Source organism: Lissotriton vulgaris, chromosome 7 (assembly GCF_964263255.1).
Source record: "Lissotriton vulgaris chromosome 7, aLisVul1.2, whole genome shotgun sequence".
In the NCBI taxonomy this organism is placed as follows: domain Eukaryota; kingdom Metazoa; phylum Chordata; class Amphibia; order Caudata; family Salamandridae; genus Lissotriton; species Lissotriton vulgaris.
In genome coordinates this window covers 790479885-790505936 of record NC_141695.1, presented here as the reverse complement: position 1 = coordinate 790505936, position 26052 = coordinate 790479885, and the positions used below count along the sequence as shown (strand labels likewise).

Genomic DNA, 26052 nt, shown 5'->3' with positions numbered 1-26052 from the left:
TGCACCTCCTCATTTAGGGAAAGGAATTTCTAAATCAGGCATTTCAAGACTGATAGATAAAAGCATACAGACATGCTATGCAAAGGCTAAACAACTTTTACCTATCACACCAAAAGCTGACTCCAGTATAAATATTGGAGCTTCTATGGCTTTTTAGAAAACATTTCAATTGCTGATTTTTGGAAAGCAGCAATATGGTGTTCGAGGCATGTGAGCTGCTGAATTCATATCTGTGCATAGATCGCCGCCTAGTGTTGGGTCCGGATGATCGCACATTGGGTTCCTGGAAGAGTCTTCGGAGTATCACGAGATAGGTGGCTCCTCCCCTGGACTATAGTGCGCATGGGTATCGACTCCATCCCCAGATTGTTTTTTTCCGCCATTGGGTTCGAATGCATATTGGTTCACTCAAGTTCGGAATCGATATAAAACTTTCTTTTGGCCAAAAGGCCTTTAGTTTATCGTCGGTATTGTCTTGCGATCGGTGCCCAGTTTTGTTCCAGCTCAGTTCCCGAGCCGGACATCCAGAGGAGCCGCGTGCTTTTCGGCACTGAAGGCCCGGTCGACGCCAGAGGCCTTATCGACGAACCATCATGGAACGGAGCCCGTTCAAAAGATGTCCCGTGTGCAACTCGAAATATCCTCACATCGATGTCCACCCGGTGTGCAACAAGTGCCTGTCGCCGGATCACGATAAAGCCAGCTGTATGGCTTGTTCCCGTTTCCGATCCAAGAAGACGATTCGACTTTGGCGCGAAAGGTGGCCCAGCAGACAGCACCTGACCCGGTGAACATCTTCGATGCCGAGGATGATGAAGGAGCAGAGCGGGAGGTTCGAGAGAACTTGTCGGATCCCGCATCGGAGGTCGACTCCAGCTACGACGCTGATATTGAGATGCTCGATGCGGAAGACGTTGTTGACGAGGTAGGAGACGACAATGGGGCCTTTAAGGCCATGGAAAATAGCTCAAGCGAGGAGCTAGGCCCACAAACTGATACTGGGGCCAAGACACTTCATAAGGCTCAGGTCGAGGGATCGCCACATGGCCTTACCCAAGATCTTCCACTGAGTTCTACAGCCCCGCCTTCGGGCTCGGCTTCGGACATTTCTAAGGAGCCGCAAGTTGCAAAACCGAAAGAGAAAGCTTCGGTGTATACGCAACCCAAAGCACTTGAGGCGAAATCGAAACCGAAAGTGCGTATTGCTTTGGTCGGCTCGAAGTCCTCTGATCTATCGGCACCGACGAAGCACAAAAGTGTTATCGACCCGAAGAGGCCGCTAAAGGGCGTCAAGCCAAAGACTGGCACGCCGAAGACACAGGTCAAGGACGTCGAGCCGAAAAAAATCGGCGCCGAAGACAGTCGAAACCGACAAAGGACTCGGTGCTCAGAAGGTTCTCGAGCCTACGCGTCGTCCTGACAAGGCTATAAGTGGTACAACCCTCGAGTCCACACCTGGCGGTGCCTCAAAGGATTCCGTCGAGTCAATGCAGCCGTCCGCCTCCTTCTCGAGGCAGGTGGTGGAATCACTGAAGCGCATTAAGGACAAGGCTTCGGCTGTCGGACCGAAGGATCCTCCACCATCAAAGCCTGCCGATAAGCCTCAAAAGACGTCGGCGCCCATCCACTTCACGATGCCGCCGAAAGTGGTACCGAAGGCCTTCGTCCCTAAGATGGCCGTCGAAGCGGCCAAGAAGGTGTCCACGGGGTCGAAGCCCACAACTGTGGTCCCGGCCACAAAACATCGACAACCCTCGCTTGAAGAGCAACAGGAACAGTTTATCAATGCCGATACAGGCAGACTTTCTATTTATAAACGAAAGGTCGCCCGGAACAGCCGATGTAGTCGTATAGAATCCCTTTGAAAAAGAAGGATTCTACTACGACAACTGTTCTTGTAGAACCTATATCTCCACGTGGCCAAGATGTCTCACCCACTTATTTCGATGTAGAAACAGGAGAAGGTGACAATGAGGAGTACAACTATCCTGTGGACACTGATCCAGAAGATAATAATGAACCCTGGGCAGATGCTGCTGACCCAGGGGATCCACACACTGCCCCAGACACTCATGTGTATACCGTTAAAACATTGCCTACTGAGTATTCTGCGGCGTTTAATGCACTTATTGAAAGGCAGCCAAGAATCATGACGTCCAGCTCCATGCTGACCCTATTGAAGTGGACTTTCTGTTCGACACCTTTTCCACCTCAGAGAGGACTGTCAAGACTCTGCCTATGCTGAAAGGTGTTTTGAAACATGCTGGGGAGATATTTAAGGAGCCTACAAGGGCCAGGGTGATAAACCCCAGGATTGAGAAAAAGTACAAACCGGCGCCTGTGGACCCTACCTACATTAAGGGACAGTTGCCGTTGGACTCTCTTGTGCCCGGAAGAGGCCTAACTCACAAACAACGGGTGATGCTCCTCCCCCTGATAAAGAATCAAAGGTGCTAGAGACATCAGGGAAAAGGGTGGCAGCTCAAGCGGCCAATATCTGGCGCATTTCAAACACTCAGGCACTCTTAGCCAGGTATGACAGGGCCCATTACGACACACTGGAGACCCTGTTACAGCACCTCACAGATGAATATAAGGAGGCAGCTGAGATGCTCATACAGGAAGGGAAGCTCATATCAAATGCTTCTATCAAATGTGCACTGGACGCAGCAGACACCGCTGCCAGAGCCGTTAACACTAGTGTCATGTTGAGGCGACATGCCTGGCTCAGAATCTCAGGGTTCAAGCCAGAGATACAGACCACCATTCTAAATCAGCCAGTAAACCCCGATCAGTTATTTGGCCCAGAGGTGGACACCACCTTGGAGAAAATCAAGAAAGACACTGAGACTGCAAAGTCTATGGGGGCTCTCCAGTCGCAGCAGTTCAGGGGTGGTTCTTTTCGTCGCTCAGGCAATAGAGGTGTTTCCAGAGGCCAGCTGTCCCAGCAAACACAGTACAATAAAGGTGGCGCGCAAACCACATACACCAAACAGAGTAGAGGTGGCTATCGTGGAAACAGAGCCAAGGGCAGAGGTCATGGAAACAACAGCTCCAGGTCCTCCGCCACTAACAAACAGTGAAGCCTTGTCACTGCCCCCCGACCATACAACACCGGTCGGGGGGAGACTCCAACGGTTCCTGCCCGTCTCGAAGTCCATCACCACAGACAGGTGGGTCACAAAGCTTATCCAGTACGGTTATTGTCTGGAGTTAACATCCACTCCACCCAACATACCCCCAAGACACCGTCCTATGTCCACAGAGCATTTGCACTTATTGCAGCAGGAGGTACTCGTCATGCTGCAAAAAGGAGCAATCGAGCTCGTGCCTGTGGAAGAAAGAGGCACAGGAATTTACTCACTGTACTTCTTGATCCCAAAAAAGGACGGGTCCCTCAGACCCATACTGGACCTCAGACCCCTCAATCAGTACATTCTTTCAGAACACTTTCACATGCTAACTCTACAGCAGGTTCTATCGTTGCTCAGTCAGGGAGATTTCCTCGCAACGTTAGATCTGAAGGATGCATACTTTCATATTCCGCTACACCTGTCACACAGAAAATACCTCGGATTCACCATTCAAAATCAGCATTACCAATTCAAGGTCCTCCCTTTCGGAGTAAACACGGCACCCAGGGTGTTTACAAAGTGCCTGGCGACAGTGGCGGCACACCTACAGAGACAAAACATTCACGTCTACCCTTATCTGGACGACTGGCTTATCCAGGCGAAGTCGGCCCAGCAGTGTGCCGCCCACATGTCCCACACCATTCACCTACTTCACGATCTGGGATTCTCACTAAATTACCCGAAGTCCCACCTGCAACCCGCCCGCATACGGCAGTATCTGGGTGCGAAGATAGACACTCTGGCAGCCAAAGCACAGCCAAATTCAGTGAGGATCAGCAGCATTCAAGCGCTGATACAGAAATTCAGACCTCAACACTCGCTTCAGGCACGAGTGTTCATGCAGGTATTTATTTATTTATTTTGAAAGTTTTATGTTCGAGGCATGTGGGCTGCTGAATTCATATCTGTGCATAGATCGCCACCTAGTGTTGGGTCCGGATGATTGCACATTGTTGTCCTGGAAGAGTCTTCGAAGTATCACGAGATAGGTGGCTCCTCCCCTGGACTACAGTGCGCATGGGCATCGCCTCCATCCCCAGATTGTTTTTTTCCGCCATTGGGTTCGGATGTGTTTCGGTTCCCTCTGTCGGAACCGATAGTTGTTCAACTTCTACTCGAGACCAAAAGGTCTTTAGGCTGGGCGTCGGTATAGTTGCGTACGGGTTTCTTTCTGACTCTCAGCTCCGATCTCTTGCTGCCCTTCCACGTGCTTTCGGCGCGGACGGGCCTACACTACACTCTTGCTATGGAGCGAACTCCGTTTAAGAAGTGCCTGGTGTGTAACTCTAAATATTCACACCTCGACGTGCACCCTGTGTGCAATACCTGCTTGTCGCCGGATCACCGCGAAGACACCTGTATGGCGTGTTCGAAGTTCCGGAGCAAGAAGACTTTAAAGATATGGATGAACTGGTCAGGCATCTTTGCGTACGCTTTTCCCCCAGCACCTCTAATACCGCTGTGGCACGCAAGCTGAAGCAACACTCGATGACGCTCATCCTGGTTGCTCCGACGTGGGCACGCCAACCATGGTACACCACGTTTCTGGAACTATCCGTGGTACCGCATCAAAGGCTGCACCTCACACCCAGGCTTTTGACGCAGAGCCATGGCGACATTCAGCACCCAGATCCGCAACAGCTCAACCTGGCGATCTGGCTCCTGAGGTCTTAGAATTTGGCTACCTCAATTTGCCTCCAGACTGTATGGATATCATACGGGAGGCAAGAAAGCCCACCACCAGAGCATGCTATGCGGCGAAATGGAAGCGGTTTGTCATTTACTGTGCAGACCACAACATCAACCCGCGGGACGCCTCTACTCACAACATCATTTATCTGTTGCATCTATACAAATGCAATCTGGCCTATGCTTCCATTCGCATACATTTGTCCGCAATAGCAGCTTATTTGTAGAACAGGCAGCATCTCTCACTTTTCAGAGTGCCAGCCATTAAAGCCTTTTTGGAAGGACTCAAACGAGTCATTCCTCCCCGGACCCCGCCGGCTCCTGAATGGAACCTGAATGGGGTCCTCACCAGACTGATGGGTCCACCTTTTGAGCCTCTACATTCCTGCGAGATTCAGTTCTTAACGTAGAAAGTGGCTTTCCTGATAGCAATCACTTCACTGCGACGCGTTAGTGAACTCCAGGCACTAACTATCCAAGAGCCATTCATACAAATTCACTCCAACAGGGTATTGCTTCACACCAACCCAAAATTTCTTCCTACGGTCGTTTCGCAGTTCCATATCAATCAGACTATTGAACTGCCCGTGTTCTTCCAAAATCCTGAGTCAGTGGCGGAGAGAATGCTCCACACACTAGACGTCAAAAGAGCCTTAATGTACTACATTGATAGGACCAAAGATTTTCGAAAAACTAAACAACTGTTTGTTGCCTTTTCGCCACAACACAAAGGCAACCCCATTTCCAAAGCAGGTATAGCCAGGTGGATCGTTAAGTGCATTCAAATTTGCTTTGAAAAAGCCAAGCGCACTTTAACGGTCCCCCCACAAGCCCACTCCACCCGGGCCTCCATGGCTTTCCTTGGAAATATTCCTTTAGAAGACATATGTAGAGCAGCCACATGGTCTACCACACACACATTTACGAAACACTACTGTGTAGATGTGCACTCCAAACAGCAGGCAGCTGTAGGGCAGGCTGTTCTAAAAACACTTTTTCAAACTGCTGCAGCTGGCACAGGCGGCCGCCGCTAATGGAGGGACTGCTATGTATTCTATGCACAGATATGAATTCAGCAGCCCACATGCCTCGAACAGAATATGCTACTTACCAGTATGCATCTGTTCTTGGCATGTAGGGCTGCTGACATTCATATCGCCCGCCCTCCTCCCCGGCGCCTCTAGCGGCTGCAGCACTCCTATTTACTCTTAGCATGGTCATCACTCACGGTGTTACACTCTTTCTTTGCCACAATGGCTAAAAACAATCTGGGAATGGAGTCGATGCCCATGCGCACTGTAGTCCAGGGGAGGAGCCACCTATCTCGTGATACTTCGAAGACTCTTCCAGGACAACAATGTGCGATCATCCGGACCCAACACTAGGCGGCGATCTATGCACAGATATGAATGTCAGCAGCCCTACATGCCAAGAACAGATGCATACTGGTAAGTAGCATATTCGATCTACTCCACTCACCTTCACAAAACATTATTGTGTAGATGTATTTACACGCCAACATGCCAATTTTGGTCAGGCTGTTTTTCAGACTCTTTTTCAGACAACTTCAACCCCCACAAGTTAACCACTACCTAGGGAGAGGGACTACTTTGAATCTAATTAAAGCATCTACAACACACATGCCTCAAATGGATTATGTTACTTACCCTGGAAGCATCTGTTCTTGGCATTGAGTGCTGTAGTTTTAAATGTGCAATCCCTCCTCCCCTAATTCGTGTGTAGATTGCAGTTCATATGCTTTATCTCATACTAATGCATGGCCATCTTAATGCTTACATACACAGTATGCTTTACATTCTCACCTACCCATGGCAAAATAATCTGAAGATAGCGTTGATGACCATGCGCATAATTCCCAGCATCGTGACTTGAAGAAAACTTCTTCTTACAAAAACAACTTGAAATCACCCGAGCCCAATACTAGATGGCAGACTTATGCAAAGCATGTGAATCTACTGTACTACATGCCAAGAACAGATGCTTACAGGGTAAGTAACATCCTTATTAACAGTTGTGGACCTCCTGAGGGACCGGTTATGAACCACTTAAGTCATATAATAGTTTAAAAGTGATAGTGGGTATATCCCCAATTATCTAAGGAGTCCTTATGAGTAGGTGTGTACAAATCACACCGTAATTCACTTTTAGTCTTTCTCTTTCTCCAGGTTCTGGATGTCTTTGCTGCTGTTGCCTGTGTCGAGATGTTGGAAGTGCATGTGTTGCATCCCAGCCCTCAGCAGTGGTTGCGGCTTGTGAAAAACCTCCAAATGCCCTTGGAAGTGATCTGCACCAGAAGCAACTTACAGGGTCAAGCCATGAGATGGCTTCAGGAAGTCAGGTAGGCATCATTAACTCAATCTTGTTTACACATCTTTGCAGTGCTGATTGTGTTATCTCTTTCTCCTGCACTCTTAGGTCTCTATTATCCACCTCTTTTCCTACCTTACTTTGAGAAGGTATATTTATCCAGTATTAGGGGTGTCTTTCATGGATTCACATGCCTGAATCATTCCCCGTCGTCGAGACGGGAGCCTCCGGTAAATAAAAAAGTAATGTCTTATAGACATACATAGAGAAAATAGGCCTAAGGGCCTCCCCTTTGTAGCCTTTCTTAGTCCTTATGTAAAAAGGACCAAACTCTCCTAGTCAGCCAATCAGCTCCGACCTCCCTCTAGAACCTTCCTGGGAGGAGCCTCAGTCCCTCAGATTTTCTACCGCACGTTGTGCTAGGGAGTCTCCTCTGAGCTCTGCTCAGATTCTGTGTATTTTTCACTTAATTTGGCTTTTCTACTATGGATTATCTTCACATACATTCTTTATCTCAAATAAAGAAGGTATAACAAGGGAAAGAACGGAAGAATTCTGTTTGGAGCCTGCACTTCTTGTTCCAAGAGGTAGCTCTGCTCTGTTCCTCACACTCACAGACCAAAAGGTATGTTGCACTTTTTCAAGTGATATTTGAAGGGTCGTGAAGAGAGGCTGTTAATATGGTTAACGCCAGAAAGGAGGTTACTATTTGCACTTCTTGTTCCAAGAGGTAGCTCTGCTCTGTTCCTCACACTCACAAACCAAAAGGTATGTTGCACTTTTTCAAGTGATTTTTGAGGGGTCGTGAAGAGAGGCTGTTAATATGGTTAAGGCCAGAAAGGAGGCTATTATTTTCTCCAGTTACTGGGATGAGGTGTTGCCCTCAAAGTCTAGGAGACCTTGATAAAGAATTTCCTCAGACTCATTCCTCAGGGTACCATCCTGAGAAGGCCCTAAAAAAGACCGCTCATGGTCTTCCGGGCGCAGTCCTTCAACAATCTCCCCACTCTGTGAAAAAGGAGAGTAAAGGACTTGCCTTTGGAGAAATGTCTGATAACAATGACGACGTATGAGCCGTCTAAATCGCCTCCTCTGATCATAGGATCATTCAGAAGGGCGTCTCCTACCCGAAGTACAGCCTAAGGAGCCATCGATGTCAAAAACATCATCATTGCTACCACAGCCTCTGCGTCTATATGGCTCATCTACAATGCTTGTCTAAGCGTCGACGATGAGAGTGTCGACGGCGACGACAGCGTCGACAATGACGTCGACGACGAGGGAAGACCGTCGACGACGAGACCGTCGACGACGAGACCGTCGACGACGAGCCGTCGACGACGAGGCCGTCGACGACGAGGCCGTCGACGGCGGTACTATCGACGACGAGGCAGTCGACGACGAGACCGTCGACGACGAGACCGTCGACGACGAGGCCGTCGACGACGAGGCCGTCGACGACGAGGTCGTCGACGACGAGACCGTCGACGAAGGGGCCGGCGACGACGAGACCGTTGACGTCGGACACGCAACCATCGACGACAACCTCTAGGAATATCGATTATGGCTTCATCTACATGGCTGTTCCTCTACGACGGCGTGTCTACGGCCTGCCTACGGTTTCAAGGATGGCCTCATCTACGAAGGCGCATCTTCGTGGGCGCGTCGCGGCCTGTCTACAGCGTCGACAAGGGCCTAGTCTACGAGGGCCTAGTCTACGAAGCCCTAGTGTTCGATGGCCTAGTTTACAATGGCCTACTCTACGATGGCCTACTCTATAGTCTACGATGGCCTAGTCTAATGGCCTGCTCTACGAAGGCCTAGTGAGCGATGGCCTAGTAGTCTACGAAGGCCTAGTGCTCGGTGGCCTCGTCTACGACGACCTAGTCTAAGATGGCCTAGTCACTGACGGCCTCATCTACAAAGGCTAGTCTAAAGAGTCGACTGCTCGCCTACGACGGCCTGTCTATGGTATCGACGATAGCCTCATCCACGTAGGCTCATCTGCGAGGACTCATCTACGGCGGCATAGTCATGGACGACATCGTCTATGACAACCTGTCTAGTCGACCTGGGCCTTCTCTAAGATGGCCTAGTCTAAGACGGCCTCATCTACGCGGGCCTAGCCTACGAGGGCCTCGTCTACGATGGCCTAGCCTACGAGGGACTCGTCTACGATAGCCTCGTCTAGGATGGTCTTGTCTATGATGACCGCATTTACGACGGCCTCAGCTACGAAGGCTAGTCTTCGACGGCGTCGTCGCCCTTATCTACGACGGAGCATATATGCAGTCGTCTACAACGGCCACATCTATGACTGCTCGTCTACGACGACATAGTCTCTGACGGAGATCTCGTCGACGGACTCGCAACGAAGGGGAAATCCGCCAATTCTGTACTCTCTTCTAAAGGGGGTATGGTCATCTATGACTGCTCGTCTGCGATGGCATAGTCTATGACGGCAACCTCGTCGACGAATTCATCGACGGAGGAAATCCACCAATTCTGGAATCTCTTCTAAGGTGGTATGGAGAACTACTCAACGTTTTCAGACCTCGATGACCTCTCAAGAGCAGGCCTGCTTCTTGTACGTCTCCAGAGACACCTTCAAGAAGGCTGTGAGGTCAATACTGGTTATAAATTACCTATAGTCGGAAAAGGTACGGGTCAGGTAGTACCCCTCCTCTGTATCACTAGTGATCCCTCACACCGGCGTGTTTAACAGGAACTTTCTATGCCGGACTCCGTAGTGACACGGGCGGCCTAGACAAACTCCGGGGATCCTTCGGCCCCGAGGTCACCTCCTCCTGATACGGAGGATTTAAGAGGGGACAACCTTAGGAACAGGTTTTCCTCAGTGACCGTTCTAGCGCTCTTGGTACGCTAGCATGGACAATTGTGGCCTCACTGGCCCCATACCAGTCGGAATTGCCAGGCTCATCCGAACTGGAAGTAAAATGGAATCCGCTACATGGTGAAGCATCGGCGTTAAACTATAGACTGCGCGAAGAACATCGCTATGACAGGGTTCCGCCAGTTGGCTGAAACAGCAGTCTCGCGGATCCAAGGAGGGCCCTTTCCGTCCTGAGGTGCAAACGACGGTTGTGGTCAGGCCATATGAGGGCCAGTCACTATTGGCACGATTAGTTAACGAGGCAGACAATGCGAGAACTTTGAACACTCTTCAGTATATGAACCAGTCCTTTAGTACAAAGGGAGGAAGAAGAAGGTCTTCCCACAAAGGACATTATCACTTCCAATCTTCCTGCTCTTCAGGCCAGAGTAGACCGCAAGGCCTTCAGTCGCCAACAATAGCAAAACAAGCACCCCTCTTCTGAGAACTTGTCTTCTCAGGGAACGGACAGCGGAGATATCAAAAGGTACAGCTGCATCTACATCTGGGTTATACTGTAGAAAGGAGCTATAGCGAGAATTCCTCCTCCTCAAAGGAGCTATAGCGAGAGTACCTCCTCCTCATAAGGAAAAAGGGTTTTTTGTTCCCGCTTCCCTTTTTTTATATCCAGAAAAAGATAAGAGGTGGAGACCAACCTTGGGCTTCAGAGACTTCAACACACTCCTACAAGAGACAGTTGTTTCGCATGGCAATCCATGAGGTCCTGCAAACAGGACGTTTAACTCCATATCCCACTTCACAGAAATCGCTAAAAATACTTACGATTTGCAGTAGTGGCCGGACATTTGCAGTTTCGCGTTCTGCCTTTCGGGCTAAAGTCTGCGCCACACATACTCACGAAATACCGTTCCCTGGGGGCGACATTACTAGGACACCAGGTCCTTCGGTTTCTGAATGACTGCCTGGTCAAGGCTTCATCCTTGCAAGACGGTCCAGGTCTCCCAACGCCTGCTTTCAGTTTTCAATGCCTGGATCTCATCCTCAATCAGGAAAAATCGGTCCTGGAACCTTCTCACTACAACAGTTTCCTAGGTACTTCAGTTTCCTAGGTATACCCTGGACACACGGTCACCACAAGCATTCCCATCGGTGAGTGATCGTGTATCCCCCTCGCTCTCAACTACGAACGAGACCTCTACAAGAGGCGCTATCGAAGCGGTGGTTACATTCCACAGGGTCATCTTGCCACATAAAAGATACTCCGCACATGGCCGGAATCCTACAATGGGGAATACCCTCTCAAACACTGTCTCAAGGCTGGTCACTCCTACTTCCGGCGGTTCCTCACGTTGTCACATAAGGTGGACGGTGGTCTCCTATGGAGAAGACACTACATATCAATCGGACTAACCTGCTGGCGGCCTTCCTGGCCCTTCAGGCTTGCCTACCAAGAATAAGACGAACAATGGGCTCACCAATGCGTTCAGCAGGCAGAAACCATTGTAACAGAGAGCTGGACCAACACATCATTGGCCACATCTTCTCCGGATGAAGCACGCCGCACATGGATCTAATTGCGACGTGAATGTACACCGAATGCCCACACTTCGGAAATTGGCTGGGGAATGCATCTCCAACCGCATGGCGCACTGTTTTTGCGTGGGCATTCCACCATTCCCGATGCTCCCATTGTCCTCAAGACAAGAATGGTGGAGCCTTGTATTCTGGATTTACTAGCCCCAATTGGGCCGAGGCGACATTGGTTCACAGAACTCCGCCGCCTATTGTATTCTGGATTTACTAGCCCCAATTGGGCCGAGGCGACATTGGTTCACAGAACTCCGCCGCCTATCCCTGGAGCCGCCGATCCACCGGCGGCAGTATCTATCTCTGCTTACTATGAACGATAAGGCAGTTCAACATCAGGGTATGAAGTCTCTCAGGTTGGTCGCCTGGCCCCTGAGTTCAGAGTTCCACAATCGGAATGATCCACATGACTGGAGACATTCTTACCAGAGCAAGTGCGGATAGCACATAAACATATTCCCGGAAAGGGAAGCGCTTTGTGTCTGGGGCGTAGCCGCGGAAATATGCTTTTCCCCACATCACTGGTGCAAATATTGCCTTATCGATTACATCTACCACAGTCGGACCTAACCCACTCCTCCATTACAGTACCCTTAACAGCGTCATCTCGTTATATAAGAATTCCAACGAGCCCATCGCTCTGGTCAAGCGGGTTGATTAAGCAAGTTCTAAAACGATTATATAGATCTTTCCCGACAGTAAGGGGGTTGCCACCTCCTGGCATCTCAATGTGGTTCTGAACATGCTCATGAAACATCCGTTTGAACCAGTACACGGAGCTGACCCAAAGTATGTCTCGGGGAAAATCCACACTAAGGGTCAGAGAGCTACTGACGGTTTTCTATCCATACGAGTGAGCGAGCTTCAAGCTCTGTCCATTCAGGAACCATACATGCACTTCAGGAATGATGGCGTGGTGCTGAGTCTGAACCCAAAAATTCGTTCCAAAAAGTGCCTTCAGACTTTCATCTCAATGAGCCAGTAATCCTTCAAACTTTCTTTGCGAACCTTTCCACCGCAGCAGAATGGGCTCTACATTCTTTAAATCTCAAAGATGGCTCAGGTTCTACCTAGATAACTCTAAGACTTCAGATACTCTTCACAACTGTTCGTGGCATACAGCAGGCCAAGAATGGGCCTGTCCCTCACGAAACTAAGCATCTCAAGATGGATCTCATCAGCGATTGCATTCTACCACGACCAGGCCGGACGGCCTTTAACTGATCAGGTCACTGCACATTCCATCAGGGCGTGGTCCACGTCAGCAACACTCTTCGCGTCACTGCACATTCCACCAGGGCAATGTCCACGTCAGCAGCTCTCTTCGCGGAGGTGCCAATATTGGACATTTGCAGAGCGGCGACCTGAAAGTCACCGCACACTTTCTCCAGACAGTACTGCCGGGATTTCGAACTTCAGAAAGACGCGGCAGCGGGTCCAGCGGGGCTTCGCCATCTCTTTCAGTGAGGTGAGCCTTCCTACATCCCGCCGTCCAGGTATGCACATTCCTTGCTCTTGTGATACTATATGTGATAATATATGCATTGTCTAACATGACTGCAGAGCTGATTTACATCGCAAATGTGCATATCTGATTGCTAACTATTCTGATTCAGGCATGTGAATCCATGAAAGACACCCCTAATACTGGATAAGAAATGCGTTACTTACCTGTAACAGCAGTTATCCAGTATTGGTGTCTTTCATGGATTCACATGCAACCCTCCCGCCTCCCCGGGAAGGACTCACATCCCTCTCTAACAACATTACGCCTACCTAGCTGGGTGCGTACGAAAATCTGAGGGACTGAGGCTCCTCCCAGGAAGGTTCTAGAGGGAGGTCGGAGCTGATTGGCTGACTAGGAGAGTTTGGTCCTTTTTACATAAGGACTAAGAAAGGCTACTAAGGGGAGGCCCTTAGGCCTATTTTCTCTATGTATGTCTATAAGACATTACTTTTTTATTTACCGGAGGCTCCCGTCTCGACGACGGGGAATGATTCAGGCATGTGAATCCATGAAAGACACCAATACTGGATAACTGCTGTTACAGGTAAGTAACGCATTTCATACTTCTCCGCTCTAATTTATGATCTGTTCACATTGCTTATTCCCAATACTGACCGCTTCTGTTTACCTCCCTAGGATGGGGTGGAATTGCATTTTCTCCATGGCATTGTTTGTGGAACATGTGCTGCTGGGAGTGGAAACTCATGAACCTGTGCTGCTCAAACTTGTGAAAGAGCACACTATCATGCTGGGAAAGGTAATAATCATAAAGTAAAGTTTTGCTACAGATCTGCCTAGCTTCAGAAAATACTATCTCAAAACAGATTTAATTCTTCCAGTATTCCAACAATAGTGACAGATTTTGATGATGATAACAGTGCTCCTTATCTTCAACTCTGTCTGCAATATGATTGCAATTTATTCCATATTTTGCATTACACGCGCAGCGCAGCACAAAGTCTCCATCAGAAATGTTAAATAGTCATGCCATGTACTTCTTTTTTATCCAAATCACTGATGCCAAGGTAACAGACCGAGTGTATAACTTAGTTGTTGTTTTGCAGTGCCTTTCCTGTTTGCTTAAGGAGCACATAAAAATGTGGAATTAGCAGCTCCAAATGTACCTATGGTTGATATGCACACATCATGTGTATCACATCTGTACTCCAAACTATCCCTGAACCAGCCATGTTGCTGTTCTTCACAAAAATAACATTGTAACAAATGGTTCGTAGGAGTGTAGTTGTACATTGCATGCTGTCTTCAGTCCAATTTTCTAGTGTTGGGCTGAAAACATTAGTGGTTGTTTTCCTACAAAGGAGGAGTTTCAGTTTTGTGATGTCTCATACCTATGCCTGAAATTCTCGTAGCACCAGAATACTCATCCAGCCTCAGATTTCTTTTTTTCACCTGCAGGTTCTGAATTGATCTTAAGTGCGTAGTTAAATTGCACACCATATTCTACATTTCCACACTGCAGGGTGAAAACCATCAAGTGAATCTTGCAACCTTCGACCGTTATAGGACCGAATTGTCAGACGACCCTGGTGCCAGGTTGCATGAGAATGACTTGTTTGGCAGAGGATATGAAAAGTGCATATTTTCAGTTCTGCCCTTTTTGCAATAATAAATTCCCTCAGTCGGACTGTTAGCTGGACTGTATCCTCTGTCTACTGATGAGCCACAGCATGTGCTCAGATTGCAACGCTTTCGTGAAGAAAATCATTCAGCACTGGCACGATCAAGGGTGGACACATTACTCTATGATGCAGCTCCAAGACTCTACCAAGTCATTTTCCATTGCTGTACCTGTAGAAGTTTACTCTGCTGACAGGGATGCCCATCTGATAGCCAAGAGACCACACAGGATTGAATTACGAAATATATGTATCCTCCTGTGGGTCCAATATCAAAGAAGATTCTCAAGGGCCCTCTAAAAATTACCGACCCAGGACCAAGACCAAACCTCGAATTTTGACTACTGAAAACTAGTGCTGGGTGCAGCCCCTCATGCCATTGGTCAACACTGCTTCTCCAGCCACCAATGACCCTCAGTCTGAGGTTAGACTTCTAACCGAGCCTTATTTCCATACGTAGGAACAGATTAGAGAACACTTGAATGAAAAACCACCCTCAAAAAAGACTCCCCTGTCAGCAATGCACTCTAATGTTGAGATTGTTCCGGATTGAACGCCATTTCCAATACACAAACACATTTGGGCCAATACCAAGAGGCTCAAGTCCCCGAGGGTTGACGAGCTACCTTTGATGCCAAAACAAACTTTGAAGTGGAGCACAAACTTGACATCCATCACTTCACCTTTTTCTCTGGAAGAGGGTGAATAGCTTAACAGTAGGCAGCATACCATTTATAATGGCCAAGACATTTATCATTCTCACATGGCCCCTTAATCTGCATGTACCACATATAATGCTAACATTTGAGGAGCTTATTTCTGAGGAACTAAGAGCTTTTCCTAGTCCTAAAAAGACAAAAACTGACAGTCTTTCGTCCATACAGCATGTCTCCCAGATGATTCTGAATCCAACCAGTATACTTCATCTCATCCATTGCCACCTTATGAGGAACCAGGGCCACTAATGAACAAAGCAACTCTAGGCATGGTTATAGGATGGATCACTAGGTCAAACCCTTAAAAACCTTATCCTATCAAAGCGTAACTGCCAGATGAAACCTCTCCATATCATTTTTTCTTAGTGAGAGCAACAACACACCACAAGGTGTGTGTGTGCAGAAGAGGATAATCTCTTAATCAAAACCCTTTCCAAAACTGAGCGCACTTGGTTTCTTGCTATGTTCAATGCAGTGCTTTGTTGCTTTTGCACGGCCCAACCAGGCAACACCATCTAAAAGTCTGCAGTAGCATGGTGGTTTGTGAGGTGCATCCTAAGTTGTTATGCTAAAGTTAGGCCTTCATTCCTACTCTGTGCCTCAGACTCCTCCTTTAAAAAAAGGGCCATCGTCGCATTCATAAGAAATTGTCTTTCCAATAACACACTATTCCTTGCTAATACTTTCTGTGAAATATTTTCTTAGCTTCCAGATAAGCATCCCAATAAACATTTCCTGCATTAGAAGCTGGTACCACAGATAAATTGTCAAAAAACCTTTGGGCAGAAATACCTAAACAGTTAAATAACAATGCCAGTTTCTTTAAAGGATCATATCTGGATGTTTTCAAAGATGTGCAACCATTATTTTCTGTTGATTTCTGGTTTGTCAGGTCTATGAAGAAATGGTGGTGGCTGCATTACATTCTGATTGGAGGCCATTATAAATATTTATTAAACACATTACGAGAAATAAAGTATTGACAAATCCAACCTTATGTATCTCGTGATCCACAGTGTGAAAAATTGATAAGTAGTTGTGCCAGAAGTTTCTTTTTAGGTCTCGGCCTGCGTAGGCTGTGCGTGCGCAGTCTCGCTGGCGAGAAATGTTGTTTTTCAGTATGGGGGCTTGAAGCCGCCCCTCTTCTCCATTCGCTGGCTTCCTAAATGGAGGCCTGCCATTGGAGGAGAGGGGCGTCACTCCATTCAAGCCCGGATTCGGTGGGTGTTTTTTAGCTTCTTTCTGTTTTCTTTCTCTCCTCTTCCCATTGGCTGGAATTTTACCTTCCAGCCAATGGGAATAGGAGAGAAAGAAAATACGCCCCCGAATCCAAAAATGACGCTGCGTTTCTCCGAGGCATTTCTGCCTCGCCTCGGAGAAACGTGGTCGTGTTAATGGCGTGGTTGTGTTCAAGTACAGAAAGGAGGACTGACCCCCAGCACCCCTCACCCCCCACATAAAGCTCTCATTTTCCAAGGCATGACGGACAATGCTCGAATGTTCATTTTGTTCGGTGAGCATTCTAGTTGTTTGTCAAATGTTTACGAGCCGAGCAATACTGAGCGCCTGCGCAGAAGAACCTCCGGGCGGAATCCTTTACCGATTCAGGAAAGGTTGGTAAGCCCTCAGTCAGCTGGGTGCTGCGGCCAGCGAAGGGCAGCTGAGTGCATGCGTCTGGAGTTAGACGTTCCTGATACTGACTCGCTGCTGGGAAAATTGAGCGGAGGCACAGAAGCCATCAGGGGTTCTGTGATTTGTTTTGTGGGTCTTCGCGATCTTGCGGCTATTGCTTTCAGGAGTATACCTCTTCCCCTTGTTAAATCCAAGCAGCAGATCCTCTTCCTTTGAAAGTGAACGGTGACAGCAGCGGTCGGACAGTCGGGTATTCCACATGATTGGGGTGGAATCCGCCGATAATACGACCCCAAACATAATTAAGAGGGATATTGCAATTTTAATGTAATTGTTCATGCCCTTTCATAGAAAACGGAAGTAGTTTGATTTGCTCCAACTGTCACCACAGGCATGATATCTTCTGATGCCAGTTTTTTTTAACTTTCCGGGTGAAAAGCAGCTCCTCATGGTTAGAAAGGCGTACTTCCTTCTGAAGAGTGCCCCGGGTAGGTAGCAGGCTTGATGTCTACCTGCTACTGTTAACAGTACAGTATTGGGTGTGTCCAGTGCGGTGAGATGAACTGGGGGTTGAGGTGCTTCTGTGCTAGATGGTTGTCCCACTATCTCCCTCCCGCTTCGTGGCAGCCCATCTCCCTCCCTCCCCCGCTCCTCAGGCCGGCCGCCATGTTACCCCCCCTCCCTTTCTGCCTCTTGAACCCTCTCTTGCTCCTGTAATTAATGCCTGGAAGCTCGGCGGGGTGACAGGCCGCAGGAGCGGCCCGGGCTTCAGAGCCTGCCGCGCAGGACTCCATGCGCATGGAATAGACGGCCCTGCAGAAGAGCTTCGCGTGCTCACAGCAGCACGCTCCACCATGGCACACCACAAAATATCAAAAACACATAAGCACATTAAGACAGAACAACAGAAGGCATTTCACCCAGCCCAAACATGCCGTTATTCGAGTTCTGGGGGCTCCTTAGAGCACTTGGCTCCTTCAACTGTCTTTTAAACGTGTTCCTTTTCTAGGTATTGGGGCGTGCACTAGCCTATAACTCACAATTATATCTGTTTACTTTTCTGTTGAACGGAGCTTCACATCCCGTGACACCCGAGGGACAGAGCGGCTGAGAAAGGAGTTTGTCACGCAGAGAAGGACCGCTAAGAACTTCTTCTTAGTAAGAAGATTGGGCGGGAGGGGCAGGGCACAGGCTGAGAACTGCATGAAAACCGGACGTAAATACACTCAGAGTTGTAACAGGCACTAGGGTGGTTCACAGAGTGGCCTTAATTCCAGGAGCGGTGAGTCCGGACTGCGGCTCCCAGAGTGCACTGGACCGCGATCCAGAAGTCAGAAGAGAGCGAGCCCTGCATGCACCAAACCAGGGGCACTCTCACGGTTGAGGTGAGTTTGCTACTGATAGCATTCCTTCTTATTTCCCCTTAATAAATGTGCAGCTGTCTCGGTCTGTGTTTTATATCTGTAGGATTGTGCTCTTGGTAAGTGCTGTTTGGATGTGTTGTTACCTGCTATTAATGTTACACTAACTTGTGCGTCTCAAACCAAACACCACCCACCTGAATAAAGCTGTGTGGGTGTGTGGGTGTGTGTGTGTGTATGTGTGTGTGTGTGTCTCTGTGTGTGTGTCTCTGTGTGTGTATGTCTGTGTGTGTGTGTGTCTCTGTGTGTTTGTGTCTCTGTGTGTGTGTGCCCGCAACCTTACACAGTGGCTCACCAACTGCGCCGATGACCTCGCACCACTGAAGAACCCTCCCAGCAGACCCGGCAGCAAGAAAGCCTTGTGGTTCACCAACGACCTCAAAAACTCCAAGAAAACATGGCGCCACGACCAGACAACAGAAATCATGACTGCCCTCAAGAACGCCACCCGCAAACACCACCAGCTGATCCGCACCACCAAAAGGACAACATTCAAAGAACGACTGGACAACAACACCCACAACAGCAAGGAACTCTTCAGCATCGTTAAAGAGCTCTCCAACCCCAGCGCCTGCAACAACGACATCACACCCTCGCAAGACCTCTGCGACTCACTTTCCTCGTTCTTTCACCGCAAGATAGCCGACATACACAATAGCTTTGGCGCACAGACCACGCACCGAACCAGCGCCCCCCATCACCACCACCTTCTGCACCTGGACCTCGGTCAGCACCGAAGACACCACCCGCACGATGAACACCATCCACTCCGGCTCCCCAACCGACCCATGCCCACACCACATCTTTAACAAAGCCGACTCCATTATCGCACCCCAACTCCGGGACATCATTAACAGCTCCTTCGCATCCGCTACCTTCCCGGAGAGCTGGAAACATGCAGAGCTCGGCGCCCTCCTGAAAAAACCCACTGGGGACCCCACGGACCTCAAGAACTTCCGCCCATCTCGCTCCTCCCTTTTCCTGCCAAAGTCCTCGAGAAGACCGTCAACAAACAACTCTCCGCCTTCCTCGAGACAAACGGATCCCTCGACCCCTCGCAATCCGGTATCCGAGCAAACCACAGCACCGAGACCGCCCTCATCGCAGCTACCGACGACATCAGGTCCTTGCTTGACAACGGGGAAACAGCTGCCCTCATCCTCCTGGACCTCTCAGCAGTCTTCGACACCGTATGCCACCGCACCCTGATACAGCGCATCAGCAGCACCGGAATCCAAGGAACGGCCTTGGAGTGGATCATCTCGTTCCTCGCAGGAAGAACCCAGAGAGTCCGCCTCCCCCGTTCCGATCCGCGGCCACCGAAGTCATCTGCGGCGTTCCGAAAGGATCTTCGCTCAGCCCCACCCTCTACAACGTCTACATGAGCCCCCTCGCAGCCATCGCACGCCAACACAACCTGGAATGGATGAAGCTCAGCCGTCTGAAACTGAACTCAGACAAGTCAGAAGTCCTCATCCTAAGAACCATCCCCCTCTGCCTGGGATGAATCCTGGTAGCCCCCTGCCCTGGGCACCGCCCCCAAGCCAACGAACCATGCACGCAACCTGGGCTTCATCCTGGACTCCTCCCTCACGATGACCAAGCAAGTCAACGCCGTCTCGTCATCCTGTTTCAACACCCTGCGCAAGCTCCGAAAGATCTTCCGGTGGATCCCCACCGAAACCAGGAAGACAGTCACCCAGGCCCTCGTCACCAGCCGTCTGGACTACGGGAACACCCTCTACGCTGGAACCACAGCCAAACTCCAGAAAAGACTCAAGCGCATCCAGAACGCTTAGGCACGACTCATCCTGGACATCCCCTGTCACAGCCACATCTCTGCCCATCTGAAAGACCTGCACTGGCTCCCCGTCAGCAAGAGGATCACATTCAGACTCCTCACCCACGCACACAAGGCTCTCCACAACATGGGCCCCAAATACCTCAACAGCCGCCTCACATTCTACACACCCACCCACCAGCTCCGATCCGCCAGCCTCGCCACCGTCCCACGAATATGCAAAGCCACCACCGGAGGAAGATCCTTCTCCTACCTGGCGGCCAAGACATGGAACTCCCTCCCCACCTGCCTACGGCTGACCCAGGACTATCTCTCCTTCAGGAAACACCTCAAGACCTGGCTGTTCGAGCAGTAGCGACCCCCCTCCCCCCCCCCATGGCCCCTCCCTCCCCTTGAGACCGTAGTGGGTGAGTAACACGCTATACAAATTTGTTTGCTTGATTGTGTGGCTCTGTGTATGTGGCTCTGTGTGTGTGTGTTTGTGGCTCTTTGCGTGTGTGTGTGTGTGCGGGTGTGTGTGTGTGCGGCTGTGTGTGTGTGGCTTTGTGTGTGTGTGTGTGGCTGTGTGTGGCTGTGTGTGTGTGGCTCTGTGTGTGTGTGACTGTGTGTGTGGCTCTGTGTGTGTGTGTGTGTGTGTGGCTCTGTGTGTGTTTTGGGCTCTGTGTGTGTTTTTAGTGCCTCTGTTCCCTGCTTGTGATCGTTTTTTTTAGTGCCTCTGTTCCCTGCTTTTGATCGTTTTTTTAGTGCCTCTGTTCCCTGGGGCGTTACTGGGCAGAGATGGGCGTGTGACTGACCTAGACTGAGGGATGTCTGACTGTCTGTGTGTGTGTGTGTGTGTGTGTGTGTGTGTGTGTGTTGAGCTCTGTGCGTGTGTGTGTGTTGAGCTCTGTGTGTGTGTGTGTGTGTTGAGCTCTGTGTGTGTGTGTGTGTGTGTGTGTGTGTGTGGCTCTGTGTGTGTGTGTTGAGCTCTGTGTGGGTAGCTTTTTTTGTGGGTTGGTCTGTGTGAGGGTGGCTCTGTGTGTGTGTGTAGGTGGGTCTGTGAGGGTGGCTCTGTGTGTGTGTGGGTGGGTCTGTGTGTGTGTGTGTGGCTCTCTCTGTGTGTGTGTGTGGCTCTCTACGTGTGTGGCTCTGTGTCCGCTAATACTCTACTACTCTCTAATGCTCACCTATCGCCATTGTAAATGACAATACCATTTATTTATGTTTTGAAAAAAACAACAAATGAAAAAAATGCCATTTGCAATGCTAATAGCTCTAACTTTAACAAAGCTGAGACCTTTGCATTGTAAATACTTGTTTCTACTATGCCACACACATTTCTCGAGTACCACCGTTCTACAATATCCTGAAGGGAACTACAAATGAGCCCACAAGAATAGGGCCACAGGCGTGAGACACAGGACGCACAGAGAAGTCAGCGGCGCATAGAGTTTAAAACCTAAGCACAGTAGGTAGCTACAGCCAGCACGAATACAGATGGGCCCAATCCAATATGTCTGCTAGTGTCTGACGTGAGATGTATGCTGCGCGCCCACTTGCCCTGTGGGAACTTTCAGCCATATACCTCAGATAGCCGAAACACATAGCTCAATGGCTCACTCTTCCTCCTGTTCTTACGTGATGATCCTCGCTCGGCTTCTAAAGCAGCATCTGTTAACAATATCCAAAAACCAGACAGCAAGTAAAACCTCTTTTCCCTGAAATAATACCTCTGGCTGCATCAAACTGGCTAGACCCCTACACCTGTAATCACTATGCAAATCCACTTTTAGGCTGGTGAGTCATGCATAGCTTCTCCTCAAAGAATCTTCCTGCGTTGCTTCTGTTCTGGTCTACCCCATTTCTGTTACAAAAATGTAGCGGGCTGTGAAGTGGGAAGCACGAAAGACCAAAGAGCAGGAATAAGTCGCACAGTTGATTTATTCTCCAAAGTAGAATGACCCACAATAACAGAGGGCACTGGTTAATTCAAGTGCCACCAGCAACTGTCTATGTGCTAGTTGACTCTAGAACACTTTGTACAGTCTAGATTCCAAATGATGCAAAGCAGGTTGAAGACACGGCCAAGAATAAAGCAAGTTACATAAGTATTACACTGGCACTGTGTTGCCTGTGCGCAAGGTTTAACTTGCAGTGCTATTAGGACCTGTTGTTCTCTTTCCCTGCCTCAGTCTTCTTCTCTTCCTTAGTGTTTCTGAAACTCAGAATTCCCTCTGCACATACCTGATTTGGGCCTGAGAAGGCTGTTCCCTGCCATATTATTGCTGGAAGTAGCTTCACTGAAGGACTTGTCAATGGCCTTCATGCATTATGTCTCTCTCTTTCTCTGCACAGGCCACTCCCGATGTGAGGAGCTATTGAGCTCCGAGTCTGCCTACCATCTTGGGAACGCATGTCTTCCTGCCTGTTGCTCCTTTGGGCCCTCACAGCTCCATTAAGTGTCAGGAGTCGGAGAAAGGCCTCCCCTGGTCATTGACTGAATTGTTCATAATCAGTTAGCCCTTGTTTGTCTCTGCTGATGGTGTTCAATTAAAGCAGTGGTTGATGAGCATGTAGGGATGTGTTTGCTCACTCCACCATCTTGGCTCCTTGTTGGTTTTATTTTAACTTTACTGTAAAGCTAACTGAATTAAGTTCCCCATGATGCTTCAAGCTTACGTCAGTTTAAATGTAATAATATAAAACATTTATTTGTCCGCATATATGAGACACAACAATCAGGGAAATAACATTCCTCACGAAAATTATGCATGGCTCTCCTCTCAGCACTGTGTTGATGGGCCGTTTCACAAGGCTCATTACATCATAGAACCCTGGACAGTTGGAGCACTGACATAATATCGGAATCAACAATATTGTGTAACAGAATTATCTTGTCAAAAACCTAATTTACAAAAAAATCATTGATTACGAAAATATCGTATTTTTATTCTTATAATGGTAAGTACAAAAATATAAAAATACATTTCACACTAATATTGTTAATGTGTATGTATAGATATATATATATGTATGTTGTTGATATAAGTTAGTTTATTGCATTAGCATGTCAGGATGACGCATTTCGACTACAAGCCTGTAGTCTTGATCTCATTTATAGAGTTTAAAGTAAAAAATCATAAATATTCTACTTTGATAGCGTCATCTGGCCGCAGATTACTTACCTTTGAATTTCCCAAGCATTAGGCTGGATCCGGAAGATCTTTCTTTGAGCAATACCCTTGTATGCTGGTATGTGGCATTGTTGGCTCCGCATTACGTAGGCGCCATCCGTGCCGGAAGTGATGTCTGCATCACCCATATAGGTGCCATCTCGGTGCACTGACATCAGTTTTTCTTTTCTGTCCGCTCCAGCTGGCGCAGATCCTTAAAGTGAGCTACCCTCTGTCACTTTTTGACATGCTTTTTTTATACTATTTTTGGTGTTTAGGTTCTTCAGCATGTCAAAGAAGACTTCTGGATTCAAACCGTGCAGCGTCTGCCATCGTGCCATGTGGGTGACTGATCCATCGTGCCTTATTGGTGCCTGGAGCGCGACCACGTCTCAGTCGTACTCCAACTCCTGGGCCATGGCTCCGAAAGTGTTGAGGGAGCAGTCTCTATGGCTGCTTATGGCCCAGTGCTCCGCACCGTGTCGTTTGCTCTGTTCTCAGTCCCGGTCGAGAGGAAGGTCCGCACACCACTCCGGGACTCCAAAGTCCTCGTCCTGCCACTCAACATCATTGGATCGGTCAGGTAGGAAGCATAAGAAGCACAAGAAGTGAAAGTGTGCTTCGACTTCTGCCCATCTGTCGGTTCAATCAAGAGTGTTCTCTGCCGCGACGGGTGTGAGCGCAAACAGGGTTGCTATTTGCGCTCACACCTGTCGCAGCAGCGAACACTCTTGATAGAACTAACTTTACATTTCAGGTCCCCTTTGAACCTATACAGCTAAAATCCACAGATATTGTGAAACGCGGACTACACATCTCAGAGGAGGTTCATTCGCAATTAGGACACAGAGGCCCCCGAAGAAGGGACAGAAGTCCAGAAATGCATTGGGCTAGTCACATACTGTGACCGGCGGGGTAGGGAAAGGCAGGAGACGTGTCTTGGTGATGTTCAAACCAGGTTTTATTTGGTTAAACAAATGGTTTGTGCAAGTTTTCCTAGATGTGGCTCTTCTCGGTGAACGGCTTCTTTCGCGCCGACACTTTCGGAGTACTCCTTCCTCTCGTCTTCGGGTCGGGCTCCTCCTCCTCCTTCCCTCCTCAGGCTCCGTGGTGACCCAGGCTCCGCCGAAGGGGGAGACACAAGAGAGGGAGTAGCAGGTACAGGCGTATACAAGTAATCTGAAAGAAACAGGTTAGTATTAGATTCCTTACCTTAGAATATCCCCAGGCGTCAGTCTGGATCTGGAAACTTTTGCGTAGCTGTACCCCTGCGCGTCGGTAGGCGTCGTCTGCAGGCGTCCCCTGCGGCTCCGCGTCCGTCGTCGGCGTCGTGCGCCGTGATGACGTTGCTGGAGTATATAGACACCGCCTCTGCGCGCTGACGTCAGTTCTTTTTTCCGCGCCATTTAGCGCAGATCCGAGAAGTGCAGTACTCCGGTCTTTTGACCAAGTTTTTGATCTTTGATCGTTTTTGAACTCTTCTACGGTGCCGGTAGGATGCCTGGTTTTAAGCATTGTGACGACTGTGACCGTACGATGTCGGTCACAGACCATCACCGACTCTGCCTCCGGTGCCTGGGCCCCGACCACGACGTGGACGCCTGCGTCGTTTGCCGGGCCTTGACGAATAAAGCTAGACGGGAGCGGTCCCGCAAGCTGCTCGAGCTCCGGGTGTCGGCCCCGCGTCGAGAGCGGTCCCGGTCCGGCCGGAGGTCAAGGGAGCGATCGAGGGAGCGGTCGCGGAGCCGTCACCGCTCCGGAAGTCGTCACCATTCCTCTGGTTCCTCAGGTAGGAAGCACAAGAAGTCGGGGCGTCGTCATCGTACCCCCGACTCCCCCCGACGCTCGTGCGATGTGGCCGGGGTTTCGGGTGGCCCCCACCCCCGCGGCTCTGCGTGAGTCGCCGACGCGGCCTGCTCCATACCCTGCGGTCCCTGGGCAAGGCGCGTCGCCCGAGGAGATAGAGGCGTTCCTCATGGCCATGAGGGCTCTGTCTCCTCCGACGGGTTCCGCGGAGCCTTCGGGCCCTGTGGTCCCGTCCGGGAGCCCTATCGGTTCGGGTGATCATGCCTCTACGCCATCGGGTGCTCCGCCTCCGACGGCTCCGATCCCGGCGCCGCAGGGGCCCTCAGGGTCGACGCTGGCTGGTCAACCGGCCTCTCCGGCGCCGATTCCATCGGGGCAACCCCTGGCGCCCGCTCCGGCCGGCGCCGGCCCCATTCCCTCTCCGAAGCCGGACGCGGAGTCGAACCGGCGTCGTCTGACGCCGGGCTCAACGCCGATGGGGCCTGTGAACCCAGAGGAGCCGGTCTACATTGTTGACTCCGAATATGGTGAAGATGTAGATTACGGAGAGGAGTGGGAGGGGTCCGAGGACCCTCGGACACGTGAGTGTCAGTACGACGTGGACTGGACGGGTGACTTGGGTGACGCCAGTGGTCTGGACGACTCCCCCAACCCTGGCTTTGTCTCACCTCCTACCGTTGCTTCGGAGGAGGGGGCAGCTCATTCAGTGGTGTTGATGAGGGCTGCCAAGGCCCTAAACCTTGTGCTCCCCGTCGCGGCCGTGAGGAGTAACATCCTCACTGAAGTCC

General features: G+C 49.7%; 1 protein-coding gene across 1 annotated transcript in view; it reads left to right on the top strand.

The window, feature by feature from the left end:
* Positions 1-26052, top strand: part of RNF213 (ring finger protein 213) — a 2876335-nt gene that overhangs the window by 2093395 nt on the left and 756888 nt on the right. The window contains exons 39-40 of the mRNA XM_086931045.1: positions 7010-7182; positions 13736-13856. Coding sequence (XP_086787171.1) covers positions 7010-7182; positions 13736-13856 — 294 coding nt within the window. The remainder of the gene's footprint in view (positions 1-7009; positions 7183-13735; positions 13857-26052) is intronic.